The sequence below is a fragment of the Saprolegnia diclina genome (assembly GCF_000281045.1).
Source record: "Saprolegnia diclina VS20 unplaced genomic scaffold supercont1.37, whole genome shotgun sequence".
Lineage (NCBI taxonomy): Eukaryota > Oomycota > Saprolegniomycetes > Saprolegniales > Saprolegniaceae > Saprolegnia > Saprolegnia diclina.
Window position 1 is genome coordinate 382869 of NW_008246104.1, and position 15932 is coordinate 398800.

Sequence of the window (15932 nt, forward strand, 5' to 3'; positions counted from 1 at the left end):
TACTACCGTTCGTCAATACCGTTCAGCGCCGCCTCATTCTTCATCAGTCCAGGCACTCTCCTATTATAGCGACGAGGCGAGGGATGCTGGCCTCCTTTACACCAGTCGCCCTTGTGTGGTTTGAAGTGCGCGCCGACAACTGCATTCTGAGGCATGCTACACGTGATAGAAAGAGATGCTAGCACCGCAGGCATCAAAAATGGTGTTGGCCAACGGATTTGACCCCACGCTCAACCTCGGCGCGCCGTGTGAAATGGACGAAGCCTCGGTCCGTGTGCCAATACTTCTTTGCGGCAAGCACAGCAATAGCAAAGCTGACAGCGCATCGTACTATTCGAGTACGAGCCCTCGGCGCCTGGACTCCAAAAGCCACGAAGGACCCGTCGTTCAAGATCGGTTCGTGAATGACGGTTGTCTTTTTTCGGCACTAACTGGAAATTTGCCTTTCGTTCAAATAGCACTGTCGGGACTGCGTAGGAGCGTCGATATTTTATTCTACTAGTATTGACCTTGGTCCGTCATGTTGTTGACGAATCGCCGGTGCAAATTGTAGTACTCACGTCGAGATGTCATCGAACGAACCAGGACGATCACCACATCATGATTGCACACCGCTCGCAGTAAAACGAATGAAGGAGCTACCATCGTCGTTTGGCTGGCCTGTCGCCACGTCACGTTGGTCGTACGGCGGTGCATCCGACACTTCATGTAGGCTGATGTGTACTGATTAACTCAACGGCGAAATCGAAGTTTTCTGGACCAAGATCACAGTTGACGTTGGCGGCAAGTAAAATATCGAAACTTGTTTTTGCTTTCATCATATCGCTCATTGTGCTTTTTCCAGCGTTCCCAACATGGCCGAGCTTGCATCGAGCGTCTCCATTGAGTTTCCCAACGACGACTACCCTCTGACGGTACGCTTCCGACTTCTACGTTTGCAGCTTTGGCCTGACCCCTGCCACTAGTCGTGGACCCGCGATGGCCAAGTCAAGATCCGCATGGGCCCACCCGGCACGATTGCAGGACAAGCACCGATTACAATCATCGATTCGTTCAAGAAGGTGGTTGCTGACCACGGCGCCGAAGACGCGCTTTTGTGGAAGGCCAACGGCGCATGGTACGCTGGACCTATAGCATCGGCAGCTGACGAAGCGATGGTGTAGGGCCAAAATGAGCTGGCGTGAGTACTTTGACAAGTGCCAAGCGTTTGGCCGCAGCTTGCTCGCGCTGGGCATGGACCGCTTTGAGGCCGTTAGCATCATTGGCTTCAACTCGCCCGAGTGGCTCATTGCGAACGTTGGCTGCATCCTTGCCGGTGGGATTGCTGCCGGCATTTACACGACCAACAACCCGCCGGCCTGCCAGTACATTGCCAACCACGCGAGCGCGGCCGTCGTCGTCTGCGACGGCGTCGCGCAGCTCGAGAAGATGGCGTCGATCGCCGATCAGCTGCCGGCGCTCAAGGCGCTCGTGGTCTACAACGCGGCTGTGCCCAACGGGTTTCAGTGCTCCGTGCCGTGCCACAGCTTTGACGATTTTATGGCACTCGGCGTCAAGACGGAGGGCCTCGACGTGCGCATGGCCGACCAGCGCCCGGGTCAGTGCTCGACACTTATCTACACGTCGGGTACGACGGGCAACCCCAAGGCCGTGATGCTGTCCCACGACAACATTACGTGGACCGTGGCGGCGATGCTTGAAGCGCAGGCCAAGGCTGGCGTCGGCCTCGACCACAACGCGCGGCTCGTGAGCTACCTCCCGCTCTCGCACGTGGCGGCGCAGATGATTGATATTCACTTGCCCATCATGTCGGGCGCCAAGGTCTACTTTGCGCAACCGGATGCGCTCAAGGGATCGCTGGGCCAAACGTTGAAGGAGGTTCGACCGACCTTCTTTCTCGGCGTGCCACGTGTCTGGGAGAAGATTGCCGAAAAGATGTGGGACATTGGCAAGCAGACGAAAGGCCTCAAAAAGTCGATTGCGACGTGGGCGAAGAAGAAGGGTTCGCGCAAGAACCAGCTCGCGCAGTATGGCGCGTCGGGCGGCGCGCCTTGCGGCTATGGCCTCGCCAACAGCCTCGTGCTCTCCAAGGTCCGCGCCGCCTTGGGCTTGGACGACTGTCGGTTCTGCGCGGTCGGCGCGGCGCCCATGAGCGTCGAGATCCTCAACTACTTCAGCTCGCTCGACATTCCGATCTATGACATTTTTGGTCAGAGCGAGTGCTCGGGCCCGCAGTCGGTGTGCTTTCCCAGTGCATGGAAGATTGGCTCGGTTGGCAAACCGCTGCTGGGCACCGAATGGATGGTGATGCCTGAGACGCGCGAGCTCGTGTTCCGCGGCCGGCACACGATGATGGGGTACCTCGCCATGGAGGCCGAGACGGCCGCCGCGATTGACACCGACGGCTGGCTGCACTCTGGCGACTGCGCGACCTTGGACGAAGACGGCTTTGGCTTCATTACCGGCCGCATTAAGGAGCTCATCATCACGGCCGGCGGCGAGAACATCCCGCCCGTACTCATTGAAGATGTGATCAAGGAAGAGCTGCCGCTCCTCTCCAATGTCATGGTGATTGGCGACAAGCGCAAGTTTTTAACTGCGCTTTTGACGCTGCGCGTCGTCATGGACGGCGATGGCGCGCCGTCAACGCAGCTCGACCCCAAGGCGCTCGAAGTGCTCGCGTCCATTGGCTCGAACGCGACAAATTCGAACGATGCGATTGCGTGCGTCAAGGTGCAGACGTACCTCGATGCAGGCATGAAGAAGGCGAATGCGCGTGCGACGTCGCGGGCACAGAGCATTGCCAAGTTTCATGTGCTGCCACATGACTTTAGCTTGCCCGGTGGCGAGCTCACACCGACGCTCAAGCTCAAGCGCAAGGTGGTCGTCGACAAGTACGCCGACGTGATCGAGTCGCTCTATGGCGGCACCGAGGGTTAAAGAGCATTATATAGTCGATTGCACAACACCTGCGTCACGGTGCATGCCGCGGCCAGGACACAGAGTCCAAGGTACAGCGGAGCTCGGTGAATTCGAGAAGATTGTTCAGTCCGCCATACGTCGACTTTGCAGTTTCTACTTCAAGCTGTTTGACTAGAAAGATACTCTGATAGCGATGTGCCTTCTGCTGACCACACGTACGCGACTCCTCCACACAAGGTCGTGCATACAGGCTGCGTGCAAGCGAGACGAACGCTTAAGATCAATACGACAGGGGTTGGTGCATATATAAGATAAAGACTACAACGCTTAAGCATACAGCGACTCGATGATGTCGGCGTACTTGTCGACGACGACACGGCGCTTGAGCTTGAGCGTGGCCGTGAGTTCGTTGCCGTTGACGCTGAAGTCGTGGTCGAGGATGTGGAACTTCTGGATGTGCTGGGCACGCGACGCGGCGCGCGCGTTCGCCTTCTTGACGCCGGCCATGAGGTGCGCGTTGAACTTGGGGCACTCGCGCGCTTCCGAGACCGTCGTCGCCGACGAGCCAATCGATTGGAGCGTCGTCGCCACCGTCGACTCGAGCTTGTCCGTGGGGTTGCCCTCAGCGTCAACGATGACCTTGAGCGTGAAGAGCGCCGTCAAGAACTTGCGGCGATCGCCAATGGCCATGACGTTCGAGAGCACGGGAAGTTCTTCCTTCACGGCGTCTTCGAGGAGGACCGGCGGAATGTTTTCGCCACCGGCCGTGATGATGAGTTCCTTGATGCGGCCCGTGATGGAGCCAAATCCATCGTCGTCAATCTTGGCACAATCACCCGAGTGGAGCCAGCCCTCGACGTCGATCGTGTCCTTCGTCACGTCTTCCTGCTTGAGGTAGCCCATCATCGTGTTGCGACCCTGGGCGACGAGCTCCTGCGTGTCGTCAAGCACCTTCATGCGCGTGCCCTCGAGCTCGCGGCCGACCGTGCCGACCTTCCACTGCTCGGCCAAGCACAAGGACGTCGGGCCCGTGCTCTCGCTCTGGCCAAAGAACTCGTAGATGGGCATGTCGAGGCCCATGAAGAAGTTGATGGTTTCGTTGCTGATCGGCGCCGCACCCGACGCAAACACGCGGCACTGGTCGAGACCGAGCGCTTCACGGACCTTGCCGAAGACGAGCTTTTGCGCGATCGTGTAGCCGCACGGAAGACCGCCCGACTGACCGTACTGGGCGAGCTGGTTCTTGCGGAAACCAACGTCCTTGCACCACGTGACGAGCGACTTCTTGATGCCCGTCGTCGACGCGCCGACCGAGATCATCTTCTCCATCATCTTTTCCCAGACGCGCGGGACGGCAAAGAAGAAGGTCGGGCGCGCTTCCTTGAGCGTCGCGCCGAGCGAGCCCTTGAGGGCATCGGGTTGCGCAAACCAGATGCGGACACCCTTCATGATCGGGAGGTAAATGTCAAAGAGCTGCGCGGCAATGTGCGAGAGCGGCAAGAACGACACGAGCGCCTCGTTGTTGGAGAACGTGACACCCGTGCGGCCGTACGTCGTCTCGGTGGCATACACGGTCCACGTAATGTTGTCGTGCGACAGCATCACGGCCTTCGGGTGGCCCGTCGTACCCGACGTGTAGATGAGCGTCGAGCAGTGGCCCGGGCGCTGGTTGGTAATGCGCTCCTGGAGCTTCTCGGCGGCAACGTCCGCACCGAGCTTGAGGAAGTCATCGTACGCGTAGACCGGCACGGCGCACTTGAGGTCCGCAGGCACAACGTCGTTGTAGATGACCAACGCCTTCAAGTGGGGCAACTTGTCCGCGATCGAGACAAACTTCTCGAGCTGCGTGACACCGTCGCAGACAACGACGCGCGACTCGGAGTGCTCGGCAATGTAGTGGCACGCCTCGGGGTTGCTCGTCGTGTACACACCGGCCGAGAGACCGCCGGCCATGATCGCGCCGAGGTTGGCAACGACCCACTCGGACGCATTAAAGCCAATGATGCTCACGCACTCGAACGGCTCGAGGCCAATGTGGATCAAACTCTTGGCAAACGACTCGACTTCGGCATGGAGCTCGCCCCACGTCTTGATGGTCCTACATCGTCGTCATGAGCGTCCTGCACCTCGTTCGAGTCGCATCTCGTACCAGACGCCGTCCTTCTTGATGTGATGGCACGGCTTGTCGCGGTTCTCCTTGACCGTCTTGGCGAGCGCGTCGCAGATCGTGATGGGGGCCATGGCGCCGAGGCCGGTCTCGGTCATGCGGAGGGCGACTTCGACGTTGGCTTCCCACGTCTACATAGAACGATGCATGAGCCTCCATGTTCATGGACCCATCCTTCCATGGCATGCTACTGCCTTGGCGAGGAGGAGGGGAAGGAAGCGTACGCTCAGGGGCTTGGTGTCGGCCATGGTACTGTCTTCTTGGCGGCGAGTTGGAAAATGAAGAGCTTCTTCGCTTCGTCGCGCAGCTTCAATTTCTAAAAAAATGCGTCCGATTCTATTTTTTGTTATTAAATTATTACGATGCTGCGAAACGTCGAGGAGGCACGCAGGGCTGCATAATAAAATGATTTATAAAAAACAGGAGGCAACTCTACCGGATACAGACACGCGATGGGTGTGGAACGTCCGGATACGGTGCGGAACAGGCTCAGAATTCGCGAGACTGTGTCCCTGCTGTCCCTTCCGAGCCCGGTCCGTAGAGTGTTGACGCGAGCCAAGTGATTTCGCGGGCTTGGTGTGCTCGACCGTTGGTGCTCACGTGGTCATTACGAAGACGTGGCATTTTCATCATCCCGCGCCTGGTCCTCCATGGTCTGCACCCATGTAATTGGGTGCATGTAATGCAAGCCAGACTGCCATCGCGCAATGGCAGCACGCAACGTGGTGCAAATCTTGATGTGTCAACAGTGTCTGCAGCAAACTCAACACGTGACAGTGGCGCGTAAAAGTATCTTTGACGTCCGTCGTGCAAGGCGCCCGTGGAACTCGCTGTTGGCGTCAACGCTGAGGACGACGTTGACGGGTCATTTCGTCATTGCCTGGGCGCGGACGACGAACTGCTGGGTGTGTGGCGGCAGCTGTGCGACGTCGGCGGGTGCCATCGACAGCACTTGTTGATAGCGCTTAGAAAACGCAACGAGCTCTTGCTGCGCTTTCGGGAGCTTCTCGAGCTGTGCTTTCGGAAGCGTTGCGAGCTTGGCAAGAAGCGCGGCCTGCCCCGTCGTCGGCTGTTTGGTGCCCTGGACATGCGCGCTGAGGCTGTCGCTCTCGTCGTGGGTACGCTGGTTGCTCGTCTGGTCCTGCAGCGACGTCAAGACAGCGCGAATGTCGCGTCCAAACGCCTCCAGATCCCCCGCCGATGACGGCGCGTTGGCGCTCGCAACGTCCGCAACGTACTCAAGCAGTCGTCTCTGGAGCCGCTTTCTTGCCAGCGCCACAAATGGCGTCGTCGGGAGCGGCGCCTACATATATCAGGTCATCTTCCTTGGTACACGCGCCGCTCGCTCGTACAAGAGTCGCGCGCAGGTACTTGTCCTCGATGGTTGCTGCAAACGCGGCGGGTGCGACAGCTGCCGACGTTGCACCTACGCATGCATGTGCTGCGAGTTGTACTACACGTGCATGCAGCGCACCGTCACGATCGTAGGCATCGCACTCGTCCAGCGCGGCCTTCAAGGCGCTTCGTGCGGCGGCATCGTTTGTATCTAGGATATCGAGCGATTCAGTATCGTCCGAATCAGCCCACGTTGCACTTGGCGGACCACCTGTTTCAGTGTTGGCCCCGCATGGCGGCGTTTGCGCCACCAGCGGTGGACGTGGCGATGGCGCCGACGCCTACTTGAGCAAACAATATACGCATGATGAGGTGTCGGACCGCAAGCCGTCATCGTGCAAGACGACTTGTATCGCGTGGTAAGGCCGTACCTCGAGCAAGGAATTGGAAAAGACGCGTCGTAATGGATTCTGGCTCGCACTCAAACTTGAAGACGGTGCATTTGGGGACGCACTTGGCAAAGCGCCAATAGCGAGAGGTGTCGGCACATCGCGCGGCTTGTACGTCCATGGCGTTGGCGTCGTCACGGGCGCAGTACGCCCCGCGAGCGGCCGCGCCAGATGCAACTGCTGTAGTGTCTCGTCCAAGAGAAAGAGCGTCGGGAGCTCGCCCGACGCGGTGGCATAGCGCGGCGGGGCACTCGAGGGTTTGGCTTCAAAGACAGCGTCCGCGAGCTCAAAGAGGCTCATTCTGTGTGGCGTAATCGTCGACCTTTTCTGAGATGCAGCTAGGGGATATAAATAGGGCCATTTCGCAAGAAACCCACGATGTCGACGCTCACGTCGACGCAAATGAACGTAAAGCGCAGCTCGACGCGCGTGCACGGCCCACCCGGCGGCGCGTCCCAGCTCACCTTTGGTAGACAACGCTGTGTTTCGTAGATGGTTGACGTCACCTTCTCCCTAGGCCCGGGTGGCTTCGGCACGAATGCGCCGGCCCCCGAGCCCGACGCAGAGAACCGAGACGCCGTGCAGCGGACGGAATTTATTCCGCAAAAACCGGGTCTCCGTACACCGTACCAACAAGGCACGAGCAACAACCAGCAACAGTACTCGAACCAGCACCAAGCACCTCCACCCACCGCGCTGGCGCCACCGCAAACCGGCTATGGACGCCCGCCGCCGACGGGGTATGCACCACCATCCACAGGCTACGCACCGCCCCAGACAGCCGGTGGTTACGGGGGCTACAAGCCACCGGCGACGGGATACTCCCAGCAAGGTCAAGAGCGTCCGCAAACCATGGGATGGGGCCGAGGAGCGAGTCCGCGGACACAGCCTCCGCTGACGTCGTCGAAGCGCGATCAAAACTGGGAGAAGAAGCGACGGCAATGGCTTGCGCGCAAGACGGGCGGCTCGGGCAACTACACGAGCCATTCGTCGTCCGCATCGTCGTTTGCTCCACCGATGACGGCTGGCGGCAACAACCATTCGTATGGGAACCCACCGTCCCCGCTCTCCAAGCTTATGAACAACGTGAGCGTGGGCGGTCCCGAGTCCAACCGTGGACAGTCGTTTCCTCCGCCGCAACAATTTCGGGCACCACCATCGCAGCAACAACAATACCAAGCACCACCGCAGCAACAGCGGTACCAGCAACCGCCACCGACGGCGTATGCGCCACCGAATCTAGGACCACCGTCGCACGCGTACGGTGGCCCCCCTCCAACGGGCTACAGTCGCGGTGGCCCGCCGCCAACCGCTGCAAGCAACTACTCGTACCAAGATCACTCGGGCTACCCACCGAGTAGCAACGGTCCCAAGCAAGGCAATAGTGTGTTTCAGCAAACAGGCGCGGCGCAGTTTGGACAGCCGCAGCAGTTCCAGCGCATGCCGACGTCTGGTTCGATGCCGCCGACGGCGTCGTCGTCGCGGTCGACGCGCCAAGCCCCCGGCGGCACGTCCAACTGGTCGCCATACGGCTAGTCGCACCACAATGACACGACCACACTACGATATACATCTTGATTTCATCCTATACTCTTATTAGTGCGACTCCATTCCGCGCTTTATACTAAATACTACGTTGTCGTTTGATATACCAACCGTGTCGGTGGTGGTGGCCTACGCCTTTTGTATTCTCGTCTCCGAGAGGCTGCACGGCTCCATCCACACGGCGAGCGCAGCGTCGGCGTCGCGGAAGCCCGGCACAAACGCAAACTCGGCCTCGAGGAAGAGCGACTGGCGGCGCAGGTCCGTCGGGATGAGTGAAGCTTCGAGACGTTTCGACTTCTTGGTCACGAGCGGGCCAGCCTCGGCGAGCTCGAGGCTCGCGAGGTTGGCGCACGCCCGGCTCCGCTTCATGTGCGACGACGACTTGGTCAAGAGCGCGGTGCGAATTGAGTTTTGGACGACGGACGCGGGGCCGAGGCTCGGCATGACACGGCGAATTGCGGAATCCATCATCGGGCCACTTTGGCCGTGTGCAGCCAAGATAGCCAGGCGGGTTTGCAACAGGGTGTTTCATACATCGTACGCGGTCCCTATATGGTGTTTAAAACGTTTTCTATTTTTGAATAATAATAGTGTCGCAGACGTGTACCGGCCAGTGATTTTATTGCCAATACAGAAGCGGCTGCACAAGATGAATCGTGTAAAAAACAGCGGGCGGCCGCTGGATTTCAAACGCTTTTGATTTGCAGATTGTATACCGATCCCCATTTTTGAAAAAAAGTAGAAAACATGCATTTGTATCGCTCACATTGCCGTCAACGGCCCTTGAACTTCAACTTGCATTTTGCCACGCTGACGATGGTCTTTCTTTGTTGACACAACAGAAGCCAAGGCCCGTTGACGCAGCAAGCAACAGCCCGAGGACGACCACGCTTGTAGTATCTAGAACGCTATTGGCGCCTACCGATACTACGCTGTGCTCGCACCTCTGGAGAGCACACTCCTCTGAACCGATCTGATATGGCTCGAGAGCCCATGATCACAGTGTGCTCGCTTGGCCATGCAGCGACAGGCCACGGGACCTCATTGCAGTGCGCTCGCAGCGCTACGAACGGCTTCATAACGCGCCGCATCAAGAACCATGAACGTCGGCCGTGCCGGTGGGTCGGCACAGAGACAAGCGAGTGCTCTCAGAAGCGACGCCGTTTCAAACAAAATGCATTCTCGCGCAGTGTCGTGCTGCCTGATCACACGCACGTGGCTGACGTCGACTCAGTGGACAGAGCAAGCGCGAATCCGACGACTCTCCATTTCGAATCTGGTGGCGTCATCTCCGCCGACTTGCCAGATCCACCCGCGAGCATCTCCTTCTTGTAGTGGTACGCACAGTACCGCGCAGCAGCGTGCAGGACCCTTGCCCTGGACCAAACCCTGGATGTTATCTTAGGCTGTGCGCGCAGACAGTGTTGGTCGCTGCCGCCTTTGCAACTTTGATTCGCTGTATCCGGATCCGGATGCGTCCGCGCATCTTGCTGAGCTGCTTGCCCCTTGCTCTATCATCTCGCCGGCACGCCCACCCATCGTGCTTTCGTGCATGGCGAGAGTTCGTGCCAGTCGAGGCAACATCACTGATTCGTGGCGGACCCACCACCGACGCGCTCATGATCGACGCAAGCTGGAGCCCAGCCGAGGCGGTGCGACTGAGCCCGCGCGAGACGCTCTCGCTCCTCGCAGAAGGCGCGACGGCCTTTCATGCTCTTCTGCGCCACTCGAAGCTGGCGGCCAATAATAGCCGCATCTACCAGCCCAAGGCGTCCTGCAAGCAGTATTACATGGGCTACGCCACCACCGCAATCCAAGAGTCCTTTGTGAGCGTCCGGTCGCGCTACAAGAGTCTCATGCACCACCGCGACGAGTACTGCCGCGTCTTTGCCCTCGAAGACACGCGCATCTTGTGCGTGCTGCAGTCGCCCGGCGTTGCGCTCGGGCCGTGGCATAAGCCATCCTCAGCGCTCGTGCTTCTGCGCTGGATGGCGCGGACACCGACGCGCACGGGGTCGCGGGCGCGCGATTTTCTTGTGCTCGAGGTACGCCATGACTTTCTTGATGGCCTTTGAAGTGGATGGTGGATATGTCTAGTATATGGATACGATTGTCGACGCCAAGGGCGAGCGCAGCTACGCGCGCGTGTGGCATTCGGTGACGCATGCCGCGTTCCCGCCGCAGTACGGTTACGAGCGCCAAGTGCTTTTGCACTCGGGCGACGTTGTCCGCGAGAGCCCCGCGGGGCGCCCCGTTTCTTGTCGCCGGCTCATGTTTCTGGACGTGCACTCGATCAAGAGCGCGCTGCCCAAGTTTGTCTTTGCCCATCTTGTACAGCGACAAGTGCGCAACCAGTACGCGTGCCACCTCGATCGACTCCTCTGGGACCACATGTCACCCGACGACGCTTTCACGGTCATTCGTTTGCTAGCCATCGCGATGCCTTATACCTGGCACAGGACAATGTTAGCGACGCCATTCTCGCGCTTGGCGGCGAAGACGACGATGTCCATATGCTCGAATGCACGATCAAGTACGTTGCGACCGAGTGCGACCTCTGTGCCAAAGGCTTCCACTTGTTTCGTCCAAAGTACTCGTGCCTCGAGTGCGACAAGGTACGCGCGTCGTTGTGTGCCGTAGGTGACAGACAGACACGATATGGTAGACGGTGTGTCGGCGCTGCAGCCGAGGCTTCATGCAGGGCACACTGCGCAATCGAACGATCGCAGATATGGAGGCCAGGCGCGTGTGCTTTCGGTGCTGCATTGAGAAGCGGGCAGGTGCGTCGCGCACAGCTTAAGTTCTCCCACTAACTTACAGTATGTATTATACCTGCGGCGCATTTGCACTGGCACCAACGGCAATCTCGAGATTCAAGTGGAAGCAAAACTCAACCAACAAATCACACTGGCTCCATGCGATGCGGGAGCCACCGTACCCGTACTGGAAGCCGAAATATCGAAGCTTCCATGAGTTTGCCATGGCTCGAGTGACTTAGCGCTGGAAATACTGAGCTCACGAGCCTTTGTCCCAATTAATGGCCTCCGAAAGTGCGGCGGTCGGGCGGTGTTGAAGCGACGTCTCTTGGCTTCGCGTCGGAAACGGTTTGTATGGTTGACACTGTGTATACAAACTGCCAGTGCTCAAGGTGGCGCGAGCCTTTCCGACCAGTGAAACGAGATGTAACGCCTTGTGCGCTTTGGATTGGTCGAAATGAAATCATTTTAGCCAATAAAACGCACAACCGGTGCCACCGTTGCACGCCGTTGGTGCAAAGTGGCGGCCACCAATATTTTGGATCCGCATCATAAAATACCAGCGTCATATAAAACACCTTTACCGCGTCGTATTTCAAATATCGAGCTACTTGATACAAATATCAAATGTAGTTCGATGATGGCCGCCATCAACGTCAATATATGGCGCGTATTCTAGAATAAAAATGCATGCCACAGTGCATTAAAATACAACGCAGAATAATATAAACACAAATGAACAATCTTGACTAGCTTTTACTATGGGAACAAGTGTATTTTTTACAGTTACGAGGTAACGCCCCCAGGTGGCCCAGATTAAATGTCTCGGAATTAAAATATCTAGTGGTTTGTATACACCACGCTGAAATATAAAGCGCCAAGGCCGCCAACGAACTAAGGTTACGAACCTCCTTCCGATTTGCTTTTGACCTGCCAAGGAAGAAACCGACGACGCGGAGGCCATCAGCGCTGGCGGAACCGCGGACGAGCAACCGACGACGTACGCAGCCCTGGAAGCGACGAGACAGACCCACGCATGTACGTGCTAGCAGGCGCGGGGCAGCGCGCTCATGGCGGCGCCGCCTCCGCGCAAGGCCATACAGGCAGGCGCTGACCCTGTCTATGCCCCGTAGTAGGCATGTCGGACGAGCCCATGGACCACCGCCCCTCGAGTGGCATCACGACGCAGCATACCGAGTCCAAGCTTACGCCCGAGCCACCGAGCTCCATGGACAGCAACAGCCTCGCGCTCGAAGTACTGGCCTCGCAGATGAACCATATTGCACCGAGGGATGAGAACGACCCGATGACCGGCCACGTCGCCAAGGTGCTTCCGACGCAGCTCGCCGACTTGACCGAGATGCAGTTCCTGCGCGCCAAGGTCGCGCAGCAAGAAGACACGTTGAAGCACCTCTTGCACAACGAGCGTGTCGTGCACGACCAGCTCCAACAGATGCAAAACTGCATTTTGTCGCTGCGCCAGGACCTCTGCCGCGTCTTGGGCCTGGCCGAAGCGACGTCAGTGACCAACGACAACGACGACGATGAGTTTACGAGCGGCAGTGCGTTGACGGCCGCCAACATCCACGACCACGACAGCGACGGCCAAGACGACGATTACGGGCCGCCGCACTCGTACTTGACACCGTCTGTACCGCCATTGCACCACCAACCATCGTACGCACGGTCGTCTGCGTCCACGTCGCCAACGTCATCGCCTACGTCCAGCACCACCTCGTCCAAACAGAGCGCCAAGACCAAGAAAGGGGGCATCGTCAAGCTCGCTCTGGACCGGAAGCGGTCGTTCAACGGCCTCAACTACGACCCTGCCATCTCGGCCGTGCTGTTGCCAACAGAAGGGCCGTCCAAGCACGTCAAGCGCGAGCCCAAGCCCAGCACTACGGACGGCTACGACAATGAGAACGACCGCGACTCGAACGTCTCGTCACCGCGGAAGCGGGGCAAGTTTAGCAACAAGCTCGGGAAGCGCCCGTGGTCGGCGCTCGAAGACCAGGAGCTGGCGATCGCAGTGCAGACATCGGGCGCGAGCGACTGGTCGGCCATCTCGCTCCTCTTGCCGGGTCGGTGCGGAAAGCAGTGCCGCGAGCGCTGGGTCAACCACTTGAGCCCAAGCGTCAACAAGGAGGCGTGGACCGAAGAAGAAGACGACTTGATCTTCAAGACGCGCGACCGAATTGGGAACCACTGGGCTGACATTGCGCGACTGTTGCCGGGCCGCACCGACAATGCCGTCAAGAACCGCTTCTACTCGACGATGCGCCGTCGACTGCGCCAGCAGCGCGCGAGTGCGCGGCAGAAATCGTCGTCGAAAGACGACGAGAAAAAAGAGTCGGATGGCCCGTCGTAGGTCACGTAAGTCGACCCATCCTGCTTCCACCCCTTTTGCTTACTAGTGTCGTTGTTATACTAATACTACTACTATCGTTCGTGTCATCAACGTCTTGTTGCATGAGCCCACGGACTGGCGGTGGCACAAGATCGGTCGACGGGCTAAATTGATACAAACTTGATACTCGGAAACACAGCGGATCTTCCGAAACGTCGCAGTAGACAGGCAGCGGCCATGAGCAACCAGCGAAGCAGCTCGAGCAGCGCCAAGTTCAAGTGGAAGGTCGACTCGGAGAAGCACGTGGTCGTCTGGAACTTTGAGCGCCGGGGCTGGCAGCGCACGGACGGGAACGACTGGAACGTCTACTGGGCCAACAAGGTGAGCATCAAGAGCATGTTCAACCCCGAGAGTGGCATCCGCCTCGGCGACGGGCAGTACGTCAACCACTTTCCCAACCATTACGAGCTCACGCGCAAGGACCTCATGGTCAAGAACCTCAAGCGGTACGTTTCTCCTCATCAAATCGCGATTTCTAAAGCAAAAGGTATGAGGCAGGTACAAGAAGGAGGCCGAGAAGGACCCGAGCCTCGCCGAGAAGCTCGATTTTATCCCTGTCACGTACACGCTACCGGCCGACTATTCGCTATTTGTCGAGGTCAACGCTCTCAACCATGAAAACTCAAACTCAATTAGCGTCCAAACTAGGAATTTCGACGCAACCCGAACGTCATGTGGATCATGAAGCCGACGTCCAAGGCGCAGGGCAAAGGCATCTTCCTCATCAACAAGCTCTCGCAGACGAAAAAGTGGGCGACCGCCAAGTCGGTCGAAGGCTACGTCGTCTCGCGCTACATTGAGCAGCCGCTCTTGATCGGCGGCAAGAAGTTTGACCTGCGCATGTATGTGCTCGTGATTTCGTACCGGCCGCTGCAGGTAGACATCGAATATTGTCGTGTAAGCACAAGACAATTATTCAACAATGGTAGGCGTTTGTGTACAGCGAAGGCTTTGCGCGCTTCTGCAACGTCAAGTACTCGACGGACCTCGACGACATTGACAACCCGTTCATGCACTTGACCAACGTCGCAGTCCAAAAGCACAATGAAGACTACAACAACAAACACGGTGGCAAGTGGAACATCTACAATTTGCGTCTCTACGTCGAAGCCACGCGCGGCCGCGTACGTCGCTTTGTGATTTCAATGTTTCAACACAGAGTAGGGCGCCGCCGACAAGATGCTCTCGGCGATCCACAACATTATGCTGCACTCGCTCAAGGCCGTTCAGAACGTCATCATCAACGATGTGCATAGCTTCGAGTGCTACGGCTACGACATCATCATCGACAGCGACCTCAAGCCATGGCTCGTCGAAGTGAACGCGTCCCCGTCGCTCTCGACGACGACGATCGAAGATCGCAACATGAAGAGCCGCCTCCTGCGCGACGTCCTCGAGCTCGCGATCGTCAACGACACGGTCGACGCGCGACGAACGTTTTTGAATCCCGAGATCAGCGCCACCAACGGCTTTGAGTGGCTCATCAATGAAGCCGCGGTCGCGAGCGAAGCGACCAAGACACACCCCCAGAGCACGCGCAAGCATGCGAATCAGTGGCGCTAGTAGCATCTAGACTTGGAATGAGAACGACGATTGGTGTCTTCGTTTCTCGTCAAGCGAGACTGTAGGTGAATCGCTTCCAAGGACGGGCAGACGTTGGGCAGCGCAACGATGAAGCAGCATGTCACGACCCAGTCTTCCGCGTGGCTAGCGTCCATAAGTCTTCATGACAGAGCAGGCGAAGGCTTCTTCCGTAGCATTTGACGATGCGCAACACTATGGCCAATTTGATGCTACGGCGCAGATGATGCCATCGCCAGACACTTGTGCGAGCTACGCAAACCCGACATCGACTCGCCTTTGTACTCCAAGTCGTTGTAAAAGATACGAGTTTCATTTTCGAATCCAGTGTTGCGGTCCACGGAGCCGGCCACGTCGACAACGTCGCTGCTCGTCAACGGCATAACCTTGCGCCGCTGCTCGACGTCTCTCTCTGGTCGGCGGCGCTAAAACATGTACTATAAGATTCGGCGCACCAGACGAGGAGAATGGTCGGCGTCGTCTACCCGCGCTATCTCGCCATGTCGGATTCGCTTGGCCGCCAAAATGGAACCGTTGGGTGTTATTGGCCTTTTTGGTACTGAGAATCTATTCGCACCCTTCTGGCGCCTGCCGGGATCATCTGCCTTGCCATACTATACGCCACAGCTATGCGCCACCGGCGGCCTCTCTCCGGTACGCTGCCACTGTCTTCTGAGCCATCTCTCTTTCAAATGACGCGCCAAGAGCAATCAGCTAGCTGCAACCGCTCGCGACTTGGCGGTCTCGTCGCTCTGCTCTGTCGATGGACC

At 58.1% G+C, this 15932-nt stretch overlaps 8 protein-coding genes across 8 annotated transcripts; 5 read left to right on the forward strand and 3 right to left on the reverse strand.

The window, feature by feature from the left end:
• Positions 1–760: 760 nt before the first annotated feature.
• SDRG_10814 (hypothetical protein) lies at positions 761–3122 on the forward strand. The gene is made up of 3 exons (XM_008616826.1): positions 761–914; positions 966–1117; positions 1164–3122. The coding sequence occupies exons 1-3, from the start codon at positions 855–857 to the stop codon at positions 2938–2940; spliced, it is 1989 nt and encodes a 662-aa protein (XP_008615048.1). The 5' UTR covers positions 761–854; the 3' UTR covers positions 2941–3122.
• An 80-nt stretch (positions 3123–3202) lies between these two features.
• Positions 3203–5422, reverse strand: SDRG_10815 (hypothetical protein). Its single transcript, XM_008616827.1, has 3 exons — positions 5314–5422; positions 5072–5220; positions 3203–5020 (listed from the first exon to the last, which is right to left on the reverse strand). The coding sequence occupies exons 1-3, from the start codon at positions 5335–5337 to the stop codon at positions 3250–3252; spliced, it is 1944 nt and encodes a 647-aa protein (XP_008615049.1). The 5' UTR covers positions 5338–5422; the 3' UTR covers positions 3203–3249.
• Positions 5423–5797: 375 nt separating this feature from the next.
• Positions 5798–7200, reverse strand: SDRG_10816 (hypothetical protein). The gene is made up of 5 exons (XM_008616828.1): positions 6856–7200; positions 6696–6765; positions 6564–6635; positions 6442–6515; positions 5798–6392 (listed from the first exon to the last, which is right to left on the reverse strand). The coding sequence occupies exons 1-5, from the start codon at positions 7171–7173 to the stop codon at positions 5955–5957; spliced, it is 972 nt and encodes a 323-aa protein (XP_008615050.1). The 5' UTR covers positions 7174–7200; the 3' UTR covers positions 5798–5954.
• On the forward strand, positions 7158–8528 carry SDRG_10817 (hypothetical protein). Its single transcript, XM_008616829.1, has 2 exons — positions 7158–7342; positions 7391–8528. Exons 1-2 carry the CDS (start codon positions 7252–7254, stop codon positions 8407–8409), a joined length of 1110 nt encoding a protein of 369 aa, XP_008615051.1. The 5' UTR covers positions 7158–7251; the 3' UTR covers positions 8410–8528.
• SDRG_10818 (hypothetical protein) lies at positions 8426–8917 on the reverse strand. Its single transcript, XM_008616830.1, has one exon. It carries the CDS (start codon positions 8887–8889, stop codon positions 8548–8550), a length of 342 nt encoding a protein of 113 aa, XP_008615052.1. The 5' UTR covers positions 8890–8917; the 3' UTR covers positions 8426–8547.
• A 309-nt stretch (positions 8918–9226) lies between these two features.
• SDRG_10819 (hypothetical protein) lies at positions 9227–11517 on the forward strand. The gene is made up of 4 exons (XM_008616831.1): positions 9227–10463; positions 10516–10833; positions 10878–11033; positions 11084–11517. Exons 1-4 carry the CDS (start codon positions 9891–9893, stop codon positions 11216–11218), a joined length of 1182 nt encoding a protein of 393 aa, XP_008615053.1. The 5' UTR covers positions 9227–9890; the 3' UTR covers positions 11219–11517.
• A 575-nt stretch (positions 11518–12092) lies between these two features.
• SDRG_10820 (hypothetical protein) lies at positions 12093–13628 on the forward strand. The gene is made up of 2 exons (XM_008616832.1): positions 12093–12212; positions 12308–13628. Exon 2 carries the CDS (start codon positions 12313–12315, stop codon positions 13540–13542), a length of 1230 nt encoding a protein of 409 aa, XP_008615054.1. The 5' UTR covers positions 12093–12212; positions 12308–12312; the 3' UTR covers positions 13543–13628.
• A 124-nt stretch (positions 13629–13752) lies between these two features.
• On the forward strand, positions 13753–15181 carry SDRG_10821 (hypothetical protein). The gene is made up of 5 exons (XM_008616833.1): positions 13753–14027; positions 14080–14179; positions 14230–14457; positions 14511–14705; positions 14746–15181. Exons 1-5 carry the CDS (start codon positions 13759–13761, stop codon positions 15142–15144), a joined length of 1191 nt encoding a protein of 396 aa, XP_008615055.1. The 5' UTR covers positions 13753–13758; the 3' UTR covers positions 15145–15181.
• Positions 15182–15932: the final 751 nt, after the last annotated feature.

Excerpts from the sequence above, each read along its gene's own strand:
- SDRG_10815 (XM_008616827.1), bottom strand. The coding sequence starts at position 5,337 with ATGGCCGACACCAAGCCCCTGAGC. Across the intron at positions 5,221-5,313 it reads CCGACACCAAGCCCCTGAGC|ACGTGGGAAGCCAACGTCGA; the intron begins GTACGCTTCCTT and ends CGTTCTATGTAG. Across the intron at positions 5,021-5,071 it reads ATCAAGAAGGACGGCGTCTG|GACCATCAAGACGTGGGGCG; the intron begins GTACGAGATGCG and ends ACGACGATGTAG.
- SDRG_10814 (XM_008616826.1), top strand. The coding sequence starts at position 855 with ATGGCCGAGCTTGCATCGAGCGTCTCCATTGAGTTTCCCAACGACGAC. Across the intron at positions 915-965 it reads ACGACGACTACCCTCTGACG|TCGTGGACCCGCGATGGCCA; the intron begins GTACGCTTCCGA and ends CCCTGCCACTAG. Across the intron at positions 1,118-1,163 it reads TGGAAGGCCAACGGCGCATG|GGCCAAAATGAGCTGGCGTG; the intron begins GTACGCTGGACC and ends GCGATGGTGTAG.
- SDRG_10817 (XM_008616829.1), top strand. The coding sequence starts at position 7,252 with ATGTCGACGCTCACGTCGACGCAAATGAACGTAAAGCGCAGCTCGACG. Across the intron at positions 7,343-7,390 it reads CGCGTCCCAGCTCACCTTTG|GCCCGGGTGGCTTCGGCACG; the intron begins GTAGACAACGCT and ends CCTTCTCCCTAG.
- SDRG_10816 (XM_008616828.1), bottom strand. The coding sequence starts at position 7,173 with ATGAGCCTCTTTGAGCTCGCGGACGCTGTCTTTGAAGCCAAACCCTCG. Across the intron at positions 6,766-6,855 it reads TTTCCAATTCCTTGCTCGAG|GCGTCGGCGCCATCGCCACG; the intron begins GTACGGCCTTAC and ends TTGCTCAAGTAG. Across the intron at positions 6,393-6,441 it reads AGTACCTGCGCGCGACTCTT|GCGCCGCTCCCGACGACGCC; the intron begins GTACGAGCGAGC and ends TGATATATGTAG.
- SDRG_10818 (XM_008616830.1), bottom strand. The coding sequence starts at position 8,889 with ATGATGGATTCCGCAATTCGCCGTGTCATGCCGAGCCTCGGCCCCGCG.
- SDRG_10819 (XM_008616831.1), top strand. The coding sequence starts at position 9,891 with ATGCGTCCGCGCATCTTGCTGAGCTGCTTGCCCCTTGCTCTATCATCT. Across the intron at positions 10,834-10,877 it reads CACCCGACGACGCTTTCACG|GACAATGTTAGCGACGCCAT; the intron begins GTCATTCGTTTG and ends TACCTGGCACAG. Across the intron at positions 11,034-11,083 it reads CGTGCCTCGAGTGCGACAAG|ACGGTGTGTCGGCGCTGCAG; the intron begins GTACGCGCGTCG and ends ACGATATGGTAG.
- SDRG_10820 (XM_008616832.1), top strand. The coding sequence starts at position 12,313 with ATGTCGGACGAGCCCATGGACCACCGCCCCTCGAGTGGCATCACGACG.
- SDRG_10821 (XM_008616833.1), top strand. The coding sequence starts at position 13,759 with ATGAGCAACCAGCGAAGCAGCTCGAGCAGCGCCAAGTTCAAGTGGAAG. Across the intron at positions 14,180-14,229 it reads ACTATTCGCTATTTGTCGAG|GAATTTCGACGCAACCCGAA; the intron begins GTCAACGCTCTC and ends CGTCCAAACTAG. Across the intron at positions 14,706-14,745 it reads TCGAAGCCACGCGCGGCCGC|GGCGCCGCCGACAAGATGCT; the intron begins GTACGTCGCTTT and ends AACACAGAGTAG.